This window comes from Astatotilapia calliptera, chromosome 4, assembly GCF_900246225.1.
Source record: "Astatotilapia calliptera chromosome 4, fAstCal1.2, whole genome shotgun sequence".
Taxonomy (NCBI): domain Eukaryota; kingdom Metazoa; phylum Chordata; class Actinopteri; order Cichliformes; family Cichlidae; genus Astatotilapia; species Astatotilapia calliptera.
Window position 1 is genome coordinate 28,668,003 of NC_039305.1, and position 18,138 is coordinate 28,686,140.

Genomic DNA, 18,138 nt, shown 5'->3' on the forward strand with positions numbered 1-18,138 from the left:
ACCAAACATATGAAATTGGAGCAATAAACAAACCTACTTGGTTAATGGCTGTGCCTGGTTTCAGTGGCCCCGGCTGACTAATCAGAGCTGAAAAAGAAAAGAAAAATTGGACTTTATATGTTTTGTGTGTGATATAGTCAGGAAGTCAGTTGTTAACAGACTGAGTTCTTCTTGCTGTCTGCATAAAAACATCGCTGTCATGGTGCTTTCCAGCTTTCCTGGTTAATTCCTGTTCTTTTATCCCAGCATTCGAGTGTTGTTCTGTGCCATCATGGCAGCAACGAGTTTCCTCCTGGTGTCCTTCTCCTCAGCTGTGTGGATGAGTATTCTCGGTAAAGCAACCTGTTAATAATTCAGATCAGATCTTTTATCATTAAGGGTGTCTGATATGGCTCTGATGAGCTTTTAGAAGGTGGATTAGATAAAACTTTGAGTTATTTTCTTCGGTTTAATTTCTTCTTATCTACTGTGAGCATCTGTGGTTGTTCCACAGAAGCTTGATAGAGCTTTACTGCTGCTATAAATAATCATTTATCGTACCAGTTCACGCTTCTGTCAAATACACATATCAAAGAATTTATGAGAAGTAGGCAGTTTAATGTGAATCAGCAGTCGGTTACGGGACAGCGATAATGCTTCGATGAATTTTCGGCATGTCCCATGATGAGCTATGGAGCCATTTTAATGACCCTGTTTGTCCTGCTCTTTTTCTGTGTACTAGTTTGTATTTAACTTGGAATGACTCCACAAAGTACTCTGCTGGAATCACAAATTGAAGATGACCAACATTTTGTCGATTGGAAAAGTACCAGTGAAAGAGTGGATGAGGGAGTGCTTTCAGGAAATGCTGAGTCTAAAGGTGATGCAGCAGGTGATCCAAGGCACCAAACATACCAGCCCCAAACTAAAGGCTGCCACCGTAGATACTAGTACTAGTGTTTTTATAGTAATCCTGCTGGCTGTGTATGCATGTAAACCTTTAAAGATGAGTGGACTTTTTGCTGATATGGGGCCAAACTGGCATTTTACATTTAATTTAAAGCAGTAGTGATACTGGCACCACAGATCTACTGGAAGAGCTGGATACCAGATGCAAAGATGGCCCCTGCTTGCTAGAAATGTCCTGATAGGCTGTAAAGGGCCCAGCTAGTGAAATATTTTATAACACAGTGGAGAGGTGAGTCTGGAAATGATATTTTACATCACAAAGAGGGGCGAATTAAGCATTGATATTTGTATCAGTAGGTAAAGGTGAATGCTTGCACAAATAGTAATTTAGATCTGTGCTCACTCTCTGCAACTGAGAGAGTTCAGTGTTTTCTGTGGACTGTGTCAAAATATCATTCGCAGTAGCATTAGAAATGCTGTATTTTAATAGCCAACGCTATTTCAGACATTACTGTTAGAATCAAGCAGACCTCTATGTGAATAAAATAAGTCAGTAAAGAGCAACTAAATTCGATTCAGTTCACCAGTAACTAAAATGCAACCATTGTGACTGCCCACAAAGGTCCTGTAAATGAGCTCTTTTTATTGAAGTTTGTTCTTCAAACAAAAGAATAAATTCTTCCTCTTTGCTCTCTCTGATCACGTTCTCTGTGGCTGTGTTTGCAGGAGTGATCTTTGCCAGTATCAGCTCAGGACTGGGAGAGTTGTCCTTCCTCTCTCTAACAGTATATTTCAGCAGGTAAACACTCTTCACTCATTCTTTTTGCCAATTTTGAATTTGTGTGTCTATTGTGTTGTTTACATATTGTTGTGATTTACATTGCAGTGCTTGGGAGTCACCATCTACCGGAACCAAATTGCTTGTATGTGTTTGCACATATACATGGGCAATAAACACGATTCTGATTCAGTTGCTGCTCTCTTATTGAAGATTCAAACAGAGCTTGTCCAGATTAAATGACTTGGGTCTGTGACAAAGTGTAGGGTAAAGTTTGCACTTTTGAAATTCTACTTTCTTCACAATCTTTAAGTTCCTGCATGATGAAAAAATTTGCATGAATTTTACACAAATTTCCATTCATCATTTTCTCCCTGATGTCACCCATTTGTTTCTGGAGCATCATAGTGTTTTATAGAGCCAGAAGCAAGCAGAGGTTGGAGTGCTGTCTCCATGAGTTGTGCACACAGACACACACACCTGCTCATTAATAAATTACACACTAAAAAAACCCAAAAAACACAAACCAGCAGATTTTTCTCCACCACAGAGTAGGTTATATGACCTTTCAGATAATTTAAAGACATCAGCAGCACAAATTTAGCTGGCCTCAGTAACTGGCTGTGATGACGCCTAGCAGAGAACAGATGGACTGCTACAGGGTTGCAAAAAAAAGTTATGGAGTTATCAATCTGATATTCTTGATATCAGACGTTTTCCATTAAGTTAGGTCGTTTGGGCGCTTGACTCTAAATATCAAGATCCACAGTGACAGAGCTTTTTTTCTTTTCTTTTTTCTTTTTTTTCTGCAGAAAGCATTCGGTTGTAATTGCAACCGACCACAACGATCCAGTTTCAGCCCATTATTTCAATCAGGTTTTTTTTTTTTCTTTTGTCCCGCTTGGATCTTTAGCCATCAGAATTGTTGTCTTAAGGCCAAGAAAGATGCCAAGCGGATTTATTTTACCAAGTGGAGCATCATGGCCTTGCCATATTGGTCCATTTGATTGACCTTTATTATAATTATGAATTTATTTTCTGTTGCTACAAACGTGACAGACATGACTGGGGGATAGGACAGGGAGAAAGAATGAAAGAAAGAGAGGGAGAGAAAGAAAACCAAAGGGGAGAAGAGACGGTGAGAAAGGGGGGAAGAAAGAAAGAAAAACAAACAAAACACCTGGATCACCTGTATGGAGAAAAAAAAACAGAAGAGAAAGCAAACAAAAAAAAGAGCAACATAATAAAAAACAGCACCATCACAATAAACTAGCTAGCAGTAGATAACAGTAGATACTAAGTAGATACAGCAGCCAAGAAAGCTGTAGTCTGCATCTGTGAATACTCGTGTGTACACTTGTGTGCATACCTGTGTGGATCAACATGCTTGTATTCCAAAGGTTTCTCCATGTAACGATCTGTTAGGGAGTGTGGGGGGGTCACAGCCCCGTCCTCCAGGGTATGAAGCAGGTATGGAAGAGATCCAGGCCCCAGATATCCAGAGGCCCCAGAGTACAAGGACCCGAGGAGGACCACCAAAGGGGGAGGGGAACCGTGCCACCCTCCTGGGAAGAGCTGAGTAGAACCCCAAACGAGAGGTCACCCAGCAGCTACGGAGCAGAGGCCAGAGGGGGTTGCAGTGGCGTGCCCGCGGGCTCTGCCGGCAGCCAGCTGTGACAGAGCTTTTTAATAGTACCTTCAAGAAAATCAGCCAAATTTCCTTCTAACAGTAATCCTGCTTACAGCTTAGACTCACAGCAGATAAAGTCCTGGTCACAAATGAGTTTAAGAAGCTGTGAATGGTCTTCCAACTGTGTTTTTATTTTTACTCTGGAACATTAAAGGTGGTTTTCTGTCTGCTCCAGGAGTGTACTGGAAGGCTGGGGCTCAGGCACTGGTGCTGCTGGTCTTATTGGAGCCCTCCTTTACTCAGTCCTCATCCAAGCTGGCCTCCAAGCTCAGACAGTTAGTCCATTCATCATTTTTAGAGTTTTGCATGCCACAGTGAGACTTAACAAGGGTCCAATTTTGAATTAAGCTTCTGTAGGTCTAAGGTGTAGGTAGCCCAATGCTTTCATCTGTGGAGGTGAAGTGGTGGCCAAATAGTCACTTTAATTGAGTTCAGTTGACTCCAGTTCACTTCAGTCAAATGAGACATTGACAGGATGTAGTTTGTATTTCCTGTTGAGACTTTTTCCCTGTAAACTGCGTATAAATGAAGCTGAAACTTACAAAATGATTTGTCGTCTTCTTCATCCCAACAATTTTACCAGCTATTTCCTCCTGCTGGTTTGTCCACCTTCATTACCTCAGTGGAGGACCAAGGACACTGAGTATGCAGCTTTGGTCTCTGAGGACAGACAGCAACTTCTGGACAGTTCAGACGAGGAGGAGCCTGAGAGCTCCACCACAGGTAAATGTCACATTAGAAGGGTGTAGCATGAAATCAGCAATAAACTGAAATTTAAATAAAGTTCAGCAACCAAATCCTGTAAAGACAAACTCTGTTTCATTGTTTGATATATCTACTAACTGAACACGAACACATGAGTTCCTGTAAGTGTTTGAGTCCTCCATGACACCAGTTTTGTTTTTCCGTAAGAATACATGAATTTTAACATTTTAAGCAATAATTTGCACAAAAAGGCAGATGCAACAAATATGATGAAGATATAAAATCATTTACATTTGAAGTTTGTCCACAGACACTCACGTTTTCTTACAATGATGACTTTACACTGTTGCCCACTAGACACGCCTGAAAGATCCCAGAGCGTTGCTTTGCTGTTATCTAATCAGATGGTCATCAACACGTGTCAGTTTCTGTTTGACATGGTGAGAGGAAACGCACTATTCTACATCTTTATTGAAATTGATAAAAGGAGGTCATGACTTAGGGGAAGATGTGAGTCGCTCAGATGGAAAACAGTGAAAAGGTATTTAAAGCACAACAGTAGTTTATATTTACCTCAGCTAAGAAGGTAGAAGTAATGTTATTAATCTGTCAGTCAGCAGGTTTATAGCCCAAATTTTAAAATTGCAAATTGCACAACAGGGCTCACTTTATTATTTTATTATTTTATTTGAAGTCTAAACAACAACAGACCTCTTTGACATTGTACATATATTAATCAGCTATAACTGACTACACGATCAAACATTAGTTTCACTTGCAGAAAGTCATCTGTGCAGCTTCATCCTCACTCTCTTACTGCCTCCATTTAAACTATGCATGTTCCTCTCTCCCTCACTTACTGCATGGTAGTTCTTAACATGTAAATAAAAGGTGTCTGTGTTTTCCACAACAGATTCCTATAAAAAGAATAAGCGAGACAACGTTCCTCCAGGACCATAGTGCTACATATATAACATGTAACATATAACATGTGCTACATATATAACATGTAACAGACAATCAACACAGGACTACATAAAGTGCAAGTATACAAAAACTGCAAAAAACATTGCAGCACCAGACAGAACAGAACGATACAGACACAACAGTGCAACAGAAATGTGCATCAGTGACAGCTGGTTGCGCAAAAAACTCTGAGGTTTGTGCAAAATGTAGCTTGATGCATTAAGGTGTGCGTACTTGTGTGTGTGTGTGTGTGTGTGTGTGTGTGTGTGTGTGTGTGTGTGTGTGTGTGTGTGTGTGTGTGTGTGTGTGTGTGTCAGTCCAGTGTGAGTGTTCAGTAGTCGTATGGGGGAAGAAACAGTTTCACGGTCTGGCAGTGAGGGCCCAAATGCTCCAGTACGTCTTTGTCAGAAGGCAGCAGAGTGAAGAGTGTGTGTGAAGGGTGTGATAATTTACTCTAATGTGCTCATTTTTGAGCAACTGTGTAGCCAATTCAGTTCAAACTTGAGCGGGGCTAAGAGAAGTGGATAATGAACTGTTTCCAAGAGGGAGCGTGTAATGCACCAACAAAACAAATGCAGTGTTATGACAGGTTTTAACAGTTTTTTGATTTGGGGTCTTGGAAGCTGAGACTGTTGTTTCCTGGAATAATTTGACAGCTTATTAAGAGAGCAGGGTTAACTGGGAGACGGTGCTGAGGTTATTTAGAGTTTGCAAGTATGAAGCTGAATTCAATGTGCAATAGAATAGAATTCAACTTTATTGTCATTGCACATCTCACAAGTACAAGGCAATGAAATGCAGTTTGCATCCATCCAGAAGTGCTTTGGCAATAATATAGATCCAGACTGTGCAACAGCTTTTTTCCACAAGCCATCCGTCTCCTCAGCAAAAAGGGACTGACTGATAAACACGCACACACACACATACACTAACATTATCACTCAGCTTAACTCAAATACCTCAAAACATTGAGACTGGACTGACTAACCAACACAAGCGCAAACACACTGACCTACACCACCAAACCATCGCACACACCAACCTGTAAATGCTCTTTTGCACAATATTATTACTAGATATATTATATATATTTTTTTTTTTTTGCACTAACTTGTCTTGTAGCACCTTGGTTCCTGGAGGAACGTTGTTTCGCCTCACTGTGTACTTTTAAACTGTATATGGTTGAAGTGACAATAAAGTTGAACTTGAACTTGATATATTACAAAAATGGGTCTATTATAGGTATGTTACAATGTACACGGTATGAAGGTATGTTATGAATATGCTATAACTATAAGTATGTACAGGCTGTAGTGAGTGTACAAGCTATGTACAGGATATGAACAGGATATAAATATTCAAGCTTTTAGATTAGATTAGATAAAACTTTATTAATCCCTCGGGTGGGTTCCTCCGAGAAATTCGGTTTCCAAAAACACAGCACTGACAGAAGTTACAGAATGTGAGCAGAATACCATACGCATATATAAATACAGAGACATATATAAATAAAGAGAATACAAAAGGGATAAATAGAATAAATAGGAGTAATAATACAAGGGAATATCACATTTCAAGTATTGAAGTCTATTGCACCGTTGGATATTAACAAAAAGTATTGCACAGTGAAAAGGCACTACAGCTTAGTTGCCCCCCCCCCCCCCCCTCCTTTGTCCTCCTGTTTCCTGTTTCCCCTCCCTCTCCCCTCCAGAGAGGAGTTAAACAGTCTGATGGCGTGTGGGACAAAGGAGTTTTTAAGTCTGTTAGTTCTTGTCTTGGGGAGAAGCAACCTGTCACTGAACAGACTCTTCTGGTTGTTAATGGCCGTGTGCAGAGGATGCCCAGCATTGTTCATAATATCCAGCAGCTTTTTTAGTGTCCTTTTCTCTGCCACTGTCACCAGAGTGTCCAGCTTCATGCCGACCACAGAGCCAGCCTTCCTGATCAGTTTCTCTAGCCTGGATGAGTCCCTCTTTGCTGTGCTGCTCCCCCAGCACACCACAGCATAGAAAAGTACTCCAGCAACCACTGACTGGTAAAACATCCTCAGGAACTTCCTGCAGATGTTAAAAGACCTCAGCCTCCTGAGGAAGTACAGTCGGCTCAGGGCTTTTTTATACAGGTGCTCTGTGTTGCATGACCAGTCCAGTTTGTTGTCCACCCACAGACCAAAGTACTTGTACTTGTTGACCACCTCCACCTCCTCTACCTCTATCTGAACCGGCAGTGGACCTGCTCTGGACCTATACAGTAATATGGTATAGGTCCAAGTAATAAACAGTTGTAGAACTATAATTGTTATCATACAGAATGATTGTCTGTACAGAATTTACAGTAGTGCAGTTTAGATCAGTGAGATATGTGGCTAATTTCTACAGTGGCTATATAAAGTGCTAGTGGTTGTGAGTGGTGGTTCGGTCCATGTTATTATTGTGTGTATGAGGGTACAGTTGGACATTTTTTTGTTTTTGTCTAGATGTGTGTGTGTTCAGTTATAGGTGACTGTGGGTGTGTGGGTGTAAGCTGTGTGATGAACAAAAGACACATGTTAATGTGTATCTCTGTCTTTTCACTGCTCCACGCTAAATTCACTTCAGTACTGTTACAATAAAATATCTGTATTATTAATGAGGCTTAGTTGCTGAGGAGCTACACTGCGCGTTCACTACTCTCCTGGCTTCGAGCTGCACTCGTACTCGTCATGATAACATCTCCCTCTCTCGTTCCAGATAAACTGATGCATCTCGCAGCTGTCACGACCTCATCAGGACAGAATTATTTCAGTGTTAAATTTGATGCAATCTGCTAACATAAGTATCTCGTGGCTGAGTGACTTATTTAAATTGTCTCCTCTCATAATGTTGTGCTCTAAAAGGGAAATATATACACAATAAAACCATATGTGGAATCACTGTCCAGGCTTTTGGGTTGCTCAGCTGACGCTGGGCCTCTTTAGTAAATCTGGCTCTACATAGTTTGACAATTGACAGTTTTGACCATTCAGATTCTTTCTTGGCTCTGTCATGCATGTGATTGAAAGCTGATACCAAATCTTCTTTTTCGTCAGGACAGAAGAAAGTAGCAGTGCGTTGCTCTGGCACATTCTAGCAGCTTTACATTTATCCATGGATTAATAAAGTATTCTGATTCTGATTCTGATTCTGATGAGGCCAAATTGTAGCCTGAGTCGCTCATGTGACTGATAATAATACTCAGTTCAAGGTTCAAGGTTCTTTATTTGTCACATGCACAGTTATAAAAGTATAACACACAGTGAAGCAGGTGAATTCTGTACATTAATATGAATAGACATCTGACTATTTTACAGGATAGACAATATAAACATATTTAAAATTAAAGGAATTGAAATGTACATTGTGCCTTGGTTTAGTGTCTGGAAGAGTCCTGACTCAGTCAATTATAGATGATGTGAGAGGGCGGGTGTGTGTGTTTAGGGCCCGGATGGCTTGGGGATAGAAGCTCCTCTTGAGTCTCTCTGTCCTTGCCCGGAAGATGCGGAACCTTCTACCAGATTGCAGAAGTTGGAACAGTTTGTTGCCAGGATGGGACGGGTCCTTCAGTATCTGCGCTGCTCTAGTCCGGCATCTCCTGGTGTAGGTGTCCTGAAGCGGGGGGAGAGCAATCCTGCATCAGCGTTCTGCTGTACTCCCAAACCACGATGTCATGTTCTGTGTGAGGATGCTCTCCACAGCGCCTGTATAGAAAATCCTGAGGATCTTTGGAGAGACCCTGAACTTCCTCAGTTGTCGTAGGTGATACAGGCGCTGCCTAGCCTTTTTGGTCTGGACCTGAATGTGGGCAGCCCATGTCAGGTCTGAGGAGATGTGGACACCAAGATACTTGAAGGACTGCACCCTCTCCACTGGAGCTCCATTGATGATAATGGGCTTGTAGTCTCTGTGCTGACCCCTTCTGAAGTCCACCACCAGCTCCTTGGTCTTGCTGACGTTCAGCTGGAGGTGGTTGTCCTGGCACCACGATGCCAGATTCTTCACTTCATCCATGTAGGCCGCCTCATCGTTGTTGGAGATGGCACCCAACACCACTGTGTCGTCAGCAAACTTCACAATGGTGTTGGAGCCATGGGTGGCCACACAGTCTGAAGTGTAGAGGGAGTAGAGCAGTGGCGAGAGGACACACCCCTGAGGTGCTCCTGTGTTGATGGTGATGCTGTTGGAGAAGCACCTGCCCACCCTCACCACCTGAGTTCTGCCAGTGAGGAAGTCCAACACCCATGCACACAGACGGCTGTTAAGTCCCAGATCCCTGAGCTTTGTGAACAGTCTGCAGGGCACTATTGTGTTAAACGCTGAACTGTAATCAACAAACAGCATTCGCACATAGTTACCCTGTTTCTTGTCCACGTGGCTGAGAGTGGTGTGTAGGACGTGGGCGATGGCATCCTCTGTGGATCTGTTGGATCTGTAGGTGAACTGCAGCGGATCTGTGGTGTCTGGGATGGAGGAGGAGATGATGTTCTTCAGCAGCCTCTCAAACACCTTCATTACTACCGAGGTCATTGCAACTGGCCGGTAATCGTTCAGGGATGAGGGTTTGCTGTTCTTGGGCACAGGGATGATGGTGGATCTTTTGAAGCATGTGGGGACCACAGACTTCGCCAGGGACTTGTTGAACATGTAAGTCAACACACCTGCTAGCTGGTCAGCACAGCAGCGCAGCAGACGGCCGGTGATGCCGCCTGGCCCCGCCGCTTTCCTTGTGTTCACTCTCCTCAATGCCGCTCGGACGTCATGCTCCGTGTATTGGCAATTGGTTCTTATTCGTCCTCAAAAGTTTGTATAGTTGTCACCTTTTACATGGCCTCAGTGAGAGGCTGCTATGTGCATACATATCATTTAGTACCCAGAAATTCATTCAGCATAAAGTACAAGCCGTTGTTTCAATGATTTGTAATTTCTGACCACGTTATCACAGCTTTCTTTTTGCAAACTGTTTGTTAACACTTAACAAAGACAGAGAACATGAGGCTGCTGACTTCATCTCCTGCTGTGGAACTTCACAGTTTATGTGAATGAATTGTCGTTTTAAAGTTCTGTTGCTTATTGGGAAATAATGTTCTCTTCCTCTTGAATGTAGCAGAGGACCAACCCACTGGGCCTCTCAGTTTCAGAGAGAGACTGTTTGTTATCAGAGTAAGTACACCGTTTACTTGTTTGATCTGAAACTGTTCAGCCAAACTGTTACTGAACTTGATTTCTGTGAGCAGGGCTTGTGGAGGTTTGTGCTTCCACTGGGAGTGGTCTACTTAACCGAGTATTTCATCAACCAGGGTTTGGTGAGTCCTCTGATGCCCTCTAGCAGCACACTCAGCTCACTGCATGCTGTTAGTGAAACTTGGCTCTGATTTTGTGTGATGTTGTGAGAATATTGAACCAGGAATATTTTTTCCCTCTCTGTAAGATGGAACTCCTGTTCTTCCACAATATTTTCCTGACCCATGCAGCTCAGTATCGCTGGTCAGTGATCCATTACAGAGAGTATTCAGTATGAATGACTTCATGCAGATTGTTTGGGGTGTGCAGCTTTACTTGTTTCTTGTTTGCATCCTCAGGTATCAGACTCTGTACCAGCTTGGTGTACTGCTCTCTCGATCCTCTCTGCACTGTGTGAAGATCAGGAGAGTGTGGATTCTCAGTGTTCTGCAGGTGAGAAATGAGAATAAAATACAAATCAGCATCAGAGTCTGCTCCCTTTTTTTGACAAGGTAGAGGAGCTTGACCTGCAACTTTCTCTGACTGGCTCCTCACTACAAACAATAGATTTGAACATCAGTATTTGTGGCTGCTGTGCTCAAAGTGTGTACACACAAATATGTGTGTCTAATCTGCCTAATGTGAGTGTCTGAATTTGCACTTGAAGCCATTTATAATACTTACCTTGCTTGATCTGCTGCTCACCACAAACAAGCACAAGAATACAGTTTGCACCTTTAACTGTATATTTATAAGTTTTACACCTTTTCCTACTGATAAAAAACATATTTATGGACATTCATATTACACAAAGTAATTAAGCAATAAACAATAAATGAATGTGTTTTTCTTTCTACTATGGACACTTCTGTTTTTGTTACGACAACAAAACCTACAAAACTGGTCAGTCTGGGGAATGAGCTACCAGAGGCAGGGTCAAAAGTATACATGTCACTTTAGTTTGGTTGCCTTTTTGAAATGAATCATTGGTCAGTGTCAGAAGGCTTAACAAACAAAACTTGCCTCTAAAACTGTTCAGGTATAAGGCCTGGACTGAAAATGAGTGAAAAAGAAGCCAGTGTTCAAGAAAAACCTTAAAATATCTTCAGAAAGCCGAGAGAGTTTAAAAAATGACAAGAAAGTTAGGTTACTTGGAAGCAAAACATGAAGAAAGTAAGGCCTGGTCAAGACTTTACACAATAATACATACATATATATATATATTTACATGTCAAGTCAGTACAATTTTTGCTGGTTTCACTGGTTGAGGTGAAGTTACTGTATAAACTTATTAAAATGCCTCAAATTAGACCAAAACATTAGCACACAAGTAATGAAACTCTGTACCTGATGAAGGTGTTGCTATGGATGTGCAGGTGTCATCAGTGTCTTTTATTAAAGCATGAACAGGAATTCATCAAATTACAAAAAGGACCTAAAAGTAATGCTTTAATGCAATGAAGTCTGGCAACTGAATCAGGGTAAGCTTCCATTAACAGGCAGTGACTTTGCAATACAGGAAAGCTGAAGGTTTCTCAGACAAGTGGACGTAATCATTTATGAAGGTCAGATACTTTGCAACCTCGGTATAGACGCTAGGATGGTTGGCGAGGCCACAACTGCCAGGACTCCCATGACTCATGATTCCCACCTGCACAAATTTCTCCCTTTTACGACACACCAGGGGACCACCATAGTTTCCCTGTGGAAATGAAACACACAACACTGATTAGTGTGGCCTTTTTGTTCCTGTTTAGGTCTCATTTAAAACACAGCAGATTCAATTATACACTAAAAAGTGTTACGAATGTGTTTGTTTGTGCAGGTGTTGTGTTTTTTCTATGTTAATTTAGCTGTGCCAGGGCCCTGTTCCGATTGGTGCGTGGATATACTGCCCCGGCGTGATTGGATCCAGCTGGAGGACCCGCCCATTAAAAGGAGGCTGGAGTGCTACAGCGGGAGAGGCCCTCGCGTTTCTCCTCATCACCCAGCAGTAGTCCTGTGGTAGCCGCTGGCTGCAGTATACGCTTGAAAGTTGTGGAAGTGGAGTGGGTAGGGGTGAGCTGCCATTTCTTTTGATCACCCGTTTTCTCCTGTTTTGAGTTAGTTAAGGAGGTCAGACTCTGTCTTTATTTTTGACTTTATTTTGGTGAGGTCAGGGGTGCGGGATTTGTGTAGGTTTGTTTTGTTTATTGTTTTGGCCTTGGCTCACCCTGAAGTGTTGACACTCCCGTTTTGGTTCTCTTTATTCACCTTGTAAATAAATCACTTCACATCTAACGGATTTGTTGCGTGTGACTGCTTGGGTCTTGGGGAGGGAAGCGAGTGCCTCGCTCATGTTATGGCCTGGCCCTAGACGGGTCGTAACAAAAGTAACTAGTAACTACAGCTGTCAAGTGACTTCAGTTGAGTGAAACTAAAGTACTTCATGTGTGATAAATCAAGTGTTTTCAAAGGTATAATCATCTATTCAATTAAATGCAAAAAAAGAGTTTAAAAAACTCATATAAAATAAAACTCACTTTGCAGGCATCCCTTCCCTTCCTGTTGGCACCACAAAGTGTATTACGGGCTATCTGAGGATATGTCTCGTTACAGGTACTCCGAGGCATGATGGAAATCCTCAGCTGTTGAAGGGTTTTTGGATCAGGCAGTGGTACTGCATGGACACACAGGAAAAGTATGGAAGTGACGGTTTGCTAAATCGGTTTTATTTGAAAAAGTGATTTGAAATAGAAATTTTACATTTTGGTATTCAACAAATTAAAAAATGTCTTTCAAACACTAAATGAAAACTATTATATTGAATGAATTATTTTTTCAAGCAAATCTTTTTTTGTTTTTATAGTTTCAGGGGGTTTGGCTTCTATTTCTTTATTTTATTATATCCATCCATCCATCCATCCATTCGCTTCCGCTTATCCTTTTTTTTCAGGGTCGCGGGGGGCGCTGGAGCCTATCCCAGCTGTCATAGGGCGATAGGCAGGGTACACCATGGACAGGTCGCCAGTCTGTCGCAGGGCTAACACATAGGGACAGACAACCATTCACACTCACTCGCACATTCACACCTAGTGACAATTTGGATTAACCAATTAACCTATCCCCACAAGTTGCATGTCTTTGGACGGTGGGAGGAAGCCGGAGTACCCGGAGAGAACCCACGCAAACACGGGGAGAACATGCAAACTCCACACAGAAAGACCCCGGCCTGATGGTGGAATTGAACTCAGGACCTTCTTGCTGTGCGGCAACAGTGCTAACCACCGTGCTGCCTATTTTATTATAAATCAAAAAATTTTGTTTCAAACCCGTTTTTCATATTTCAGGTCTTTTTTTTTCTGCTTCAGACTTGTAGGCATGTATCAAATCAACTAATGATTGACAGCTCCTGTGTCGTGTTCGTTAAAAGTTAAAAATGAGGCCTTTGGTTAAAGATGGCGCTCCTTCAATGAATGTTGCCAGCACTAGCCGAACAATAAAGACATACGGTTTCTGATGAGCCTGTGATGGACCATATTGATATACACTGAAATTATAGATGTATTAAGGTGGATGTGATATTCTGGATTAGGCTCTTCGAAAAGATCAGGACAGAAGGACGCGATACGTGCTTTATTGAACAGCAGGACATCACACACAAACTTGTTGTTTTTCTTAGCGGTGCACAAGCTACCTTTTTTTTGTTATGTTGGTCAACCAAGAACTAGCCCTGTAACAAGCACTTCTGTATTTTACCACTGGGGGGCAACAATTCACTCTATTACAGTGGGGGATTCAAATTTGAAAATGATGTCTAGAATTTGAGGTCGAGTCTTCGATTCTTCTCCAGTTTATAGCTCAGCTCAGCCCAGCCAATCAGAAAACAATATTCTCTGTTGCTGGGGTAAAACTGGAGCTGTCAATCATTTGTATGTGCCCCGCCCCTCCTTTTTGTACACGCCCACAACACACAACGGGCTCAAAGGTCTGAAACTGAAGAAGAAAAAAAACAAGTGAAAAACAAACAAAAAAAACAAAAAAACGAAACATTATCAATGAAAACGAATAATTCAGTCCAAATAAAATAATTCTTTTTTTTCTATACACACTCTATTCAATATAAACATTTGGAATTTCATTTTCAAATCACTTTTCAAATTAATAAAACTTCTGATGATGATTTAGCTCCTCAGTGATGTTTCTTATCTGTAAAGTGCTTTGCACGTTATAAACATCTGTTTTATTGGTGACGGTATGGATAATTACAATGGAGTACAATGTGAGCCTGCCTTGATACAGCATGTATACTTTAAAGCCTACTTTCTGTGCTTAACTTACCACCATTTCCCACTTCCCCCCAGCCAGTCATCCAACACTCAGATGATGGACCAAAGGTGTCATCCTTGTCAGGCAGAGCCACTGGTGCAACATCTTTTGAAAATGTAATCGGTTTCCACAGCTTGATCAGAGCAATGTCATTTTCGTAGTTGCTGTTGCCCAGGTCTCGGTATGGAACAATATTGGCTATACGCATGTAACGGTGAGCCGCCTTTTGCAGCTGATATGTGCCGATAACAACGAACGATCGAAGATGATGATAACTGCATGACAAGAGAAACACACACATTAAGTCTCATGTATTTTGGAATGACCAAGCCTTCAACAAAACAACACTACACATGGGTTTTGTGGACACTGGTGCATTCAGCAGTTTAAAGGGCTGCGCATGTTTTTTCATAGTTGGCAGGAATTAAAAGAAAAGGAGCTGCAGTGGAGTAAACATTACATTAGTTTGGACTTGATGCGGTGTCTGCTGGGTGTGTAAATATGCAGCTACTCACTAAAAACACAGCTTAAGGTGCTGAAATGTGCATATGGTGTATTTAAATACTGACTGAGGCCTCCAGGTCTGACAAGTTAGGCCCACTCACCTAACTTGTCAGACCATTTCAGGACACTTGTCAGAAAGTGTCCTGAAATGATTTTGTCTTTATTGGCCAACAGTGAAGGTCCCTATGAGTAATTATTCCCCCAAAATACTCACATGCAGTGTGAAGCTTTTTTGTTATGACTGCTCTGGAGGATGTTCATAAAAATAATGAGACACGTTTCTGCAAACACACACAGACTTACTTAGCCACGCACTGTGCAGAAGTCAGCACCCACTGCTTTGCAACGACGGTGCCGCCGCAGCCCCATTTCACCCTTTTCGAATCATGAGATGTCATGTTGAGGTGAACCATCCATGGCCAACTTTCCTTTTTGGCATCCTCTGCACCAATGATGGAGCTCCTCACTTCATTTCCCAGTAGACCTGAAAAACACAAACAAAATGCTGGATGTAAGTTTGAGGCATCTAAGAAAATTAAATCCCATGTTTGCTATTTTGCTCAGAATGGATGATAAACATTAGAGCATCAGTCTATCGAGGCTGCACTCTGAAATCTGGGCTCTGGAGTTGGGAAATTAAGGTTCAGCATTTTTCTCTCTCACCACCACTGTTGTGCAGCAGTACCAACACAGTTAGCAGAAGTTTGCAGAAAGCCATGGCCGTGATGAAGAACAGTGTAGCAGTACCTCTGTGTGGTGAGGGGGGAACAAGTGCAGCTTTATATGCACTGCTGGAGAGATGACTATCATTAGTCCCGCCCTTTACATCTCAAACCACACCTAAAAGATGTACATGCGATTTTAACATACAGTGGAAAAATTGTTGAAGAGTTTGGTTGACCATTTTTGCAATTTGTCAAGGTTTTCACCTCTATTGTTTCATTATCTGCACTGCAGACCTGTTTGTGTGGCACAGTGTGCTTGAAAAGTTACCTGCTACTGCTGTGTTTAATTTCCACTTAAATTGTAATGATAGAGTTAAAGTGTAAGGCATAAAAGGTTAAACCAGATCAACTATGGGATTGCTTTCTCCTATTCCACTGAAATGATCTCATATTGATGTTATTTTAAAATTGTTCTCTGTGTTTTGCTAATGTCTAATATCTTTACTTATATTGTTAAACAGACTGTAGTGAACAGGGTTCATTAATATATTTTATATTATAATATAAAATATGCGGTGGTTGGATGCATCAGCAGGGATGACGAGACAGAGTACCGGGCTGTGGTCGACTCCTTTGTCACGTGGTGTGAGCAGAATCATCTGCAGCTCAATGTGGCAAAGACCAAGGAACTGATCGTGGACTTCAGGAAGACCAGGAAACACTTGACCCCTGTTTCAATCCAGGGGGTCAGTGTTGACATTGTGGAGGACTATAAATACCTTGGAGTACACATTGACAATAAACTGGACTGGGCTAAAAACACCACAGCACTTTACAGGAAGGGCCAGAGTCGTCTCTATTTTTTGAGGCGACTGAGGTCCTTCGACATCTGCCAGAAAATGCTCAGGATTTTCTACGAGTCTGTTGTGGCCAGTGCGATCCTCTATGCTGTTGCATGCTGGGGGAGCAGACTGAGGGTCGCAGATGCCAACAGACTCGATAAACTAATCCGTAAGGCCAGTAATGTTGTGGGGATGGAGCTGGACTCCCTCAAGGTGGTGTCAGAGAGGCGGATGTTGTCCAAGATAAAGACAATGTTGGATAACACCTCCCACCCACTCCATGACATGCTGGTCAGTCACAGGAGCACGTTCAGTGAGAGACTGAGATTACCGAAAAGCACCACTGAACGACACAGGAAATCTTTCCTGCCTGTGGCTCCCTGTACAACGCATCCACTTAACACACTGGATACTGCTACAACTACACGTTTCTTTTTCAGCTTTTACACACACACACACACACACACACACACACACACACACACACATATATATATATATTAGGGGTGCAACGATATTCGTATCAATATTGAACCGTTCGATACAGTGCTTTCGGTTCGGTACGCATATGTATCGAACAATACAAAATTTGTAATTTATTTCATCAACTTTCCTTCTGACGATGCTGTCTGTGTTGAGCGCTCAGTGAATCTGCGTTCGACTACTCCGCCTAGGCTGCACTGTCGAGCGCAGATCCACTGAGCGCTCAACACAGACAGCATCGTCAGAAGGAAGAGCGCAGGGCAAGCTAGCGAGACAGAAGTTAAGCTCTCCTTGCAACATGGACCTCCCCCACCCTCATTCAGATCTGGCGTTTGGAATTATTTTGGTTTTTTCATGTGACGTATGACCCTGAAGGTAAGCGCGTCATGGACTAAAATAAAACAGTATGTTGGATGTGCCACGCAATGCTCAATTACATGGGTGGGAACTAGTGTGTTAGCGCAGTTAGCTCGTTAACGTGTTGGCCGTCTAGCCCCATGCACGGGGCGATCAGGGGTAGCTCGTTAACGGAGATTTGCCGTGTTGTGGAAACGTCATTTCAACGAGATTAACCTGAAAGCACTAGTGGGAACACAACGAATATGACTGCACATTTACATCATCCTAGTGCAAAAACAACAAGCATGCATGCTACAAACTTTAGCCGAGTCATTTAGACAACCGTTAGCACATGAGTCTCCTTATGGGGACCTGATATGTTTAATATGCTGCTGAGAATATAGCCCAGAAGAAGCATGTAGTATAGCTTTTATTTTGGAAAGAGCCATTTCTCTGTAATAAACTCTCTTTTCCAAAGATGCATGATTCCTCAATCAGATACAGGGCTCGCAATATCCCTAGCCCGACGTCCAGGGGCTAGTGATTTTTCCAGTCGAGCTACCAAAATCTATCTCTGCCCTGCCCGTCGGGCTATTGTAGGAAGGAAAAATATATGTCAATGCTTTTGCATTCTTTCGGAAATGTAGCTGGGTAATTATGTCATTGGCATCGGTGAGCCACTGTCAATATGTGACATATTGAAATCGCGTTTGAATTTGGGCTTGTTTTTTTGCTT

At 42.2% G+C, this 18,138-nt stretch overlaps 2 protein-coding genes across 2 annotated transcripts; one reads left to right on the forward strand and one right to left on the reverse strand.

Moving 5' to 3' along the window:
- Positions 1 to 235: 235 nt before the first annotated feature.
- On the forward strand, positions 236 to 11,306 carry LOC113019935 (battenin-like; the record flags this gene model as incomplete). Its single annotated transcript, XM_026163602.1, has 9 exons — positions 236 to 332; positions 1,615 to 1,687; positions 3,532 to 3,646; positions 3,929 to 4,079; positions 10,146 to 10,201; positions 10,276 to 10,344; positions 10,470 to 10,525; positions 10,621 to 10,714; positions 11,301 to 11,306. Coding segments are annotated over 9 exons (717 nt in total), but the record flags the coding sequence as incomplete, so codon positions are not given.
- Positions 11,307 to 11,753: 447 nt separating this feature from the next.
- LOC113019936 (tryptase-2-like) lies at positions 11,754 to 15,812 on the reverse strand. The gene is made up of 5 exons (XM_026163603.1): positions 15,737 to 15,812; positions 15,377 to 15,557; positions 14,582 to 14,844; positions 12,784 to 12,920; positions 11,754 to 11,963 (listed from the first exon to the last, which is right to left on the reverse strand). Exons 1-5 carry the CDS (start codon positions 15,789 to 15,791, stop codon positions 11,754 to 11,756), a joined length of 846 nt encoding a protein of 281 aa, XP_026019388.1. The 5' UTR covers positions 15,792 to 15,812.
- Positions 15,813 to 18,138: the final 2,326 nt, after the last annotated feature.

What these genes read in the sequence shown, in the direction of transcription:
- LOC113019936 (XM_026163603.1), bottom strand. Translation starts at nt 15,791, where the DNA reads ATGGCTTTCTGCAAACTTCTGCTAACTGTGTTGGTACTGCTGCACAAC. An exon ending in GGGGGAAGTGGGAAATGGTG is followed by an intron (nt 12,921 to 14,581) that starts GTAAGTTAAGCA and finishes GTGTCCATGCAG; the next exon opens with TACCACTGCCTGATCCAAAA. An exon ending in AGGGAAGGGATGCCTGCAAA is followed by an intron (nt 11,964 to 12,783) that starts GTGAGTTTTATT and finishes TCATTTCCACAG; the next exon opens with GGAAACTATGGTGGTCCCCT.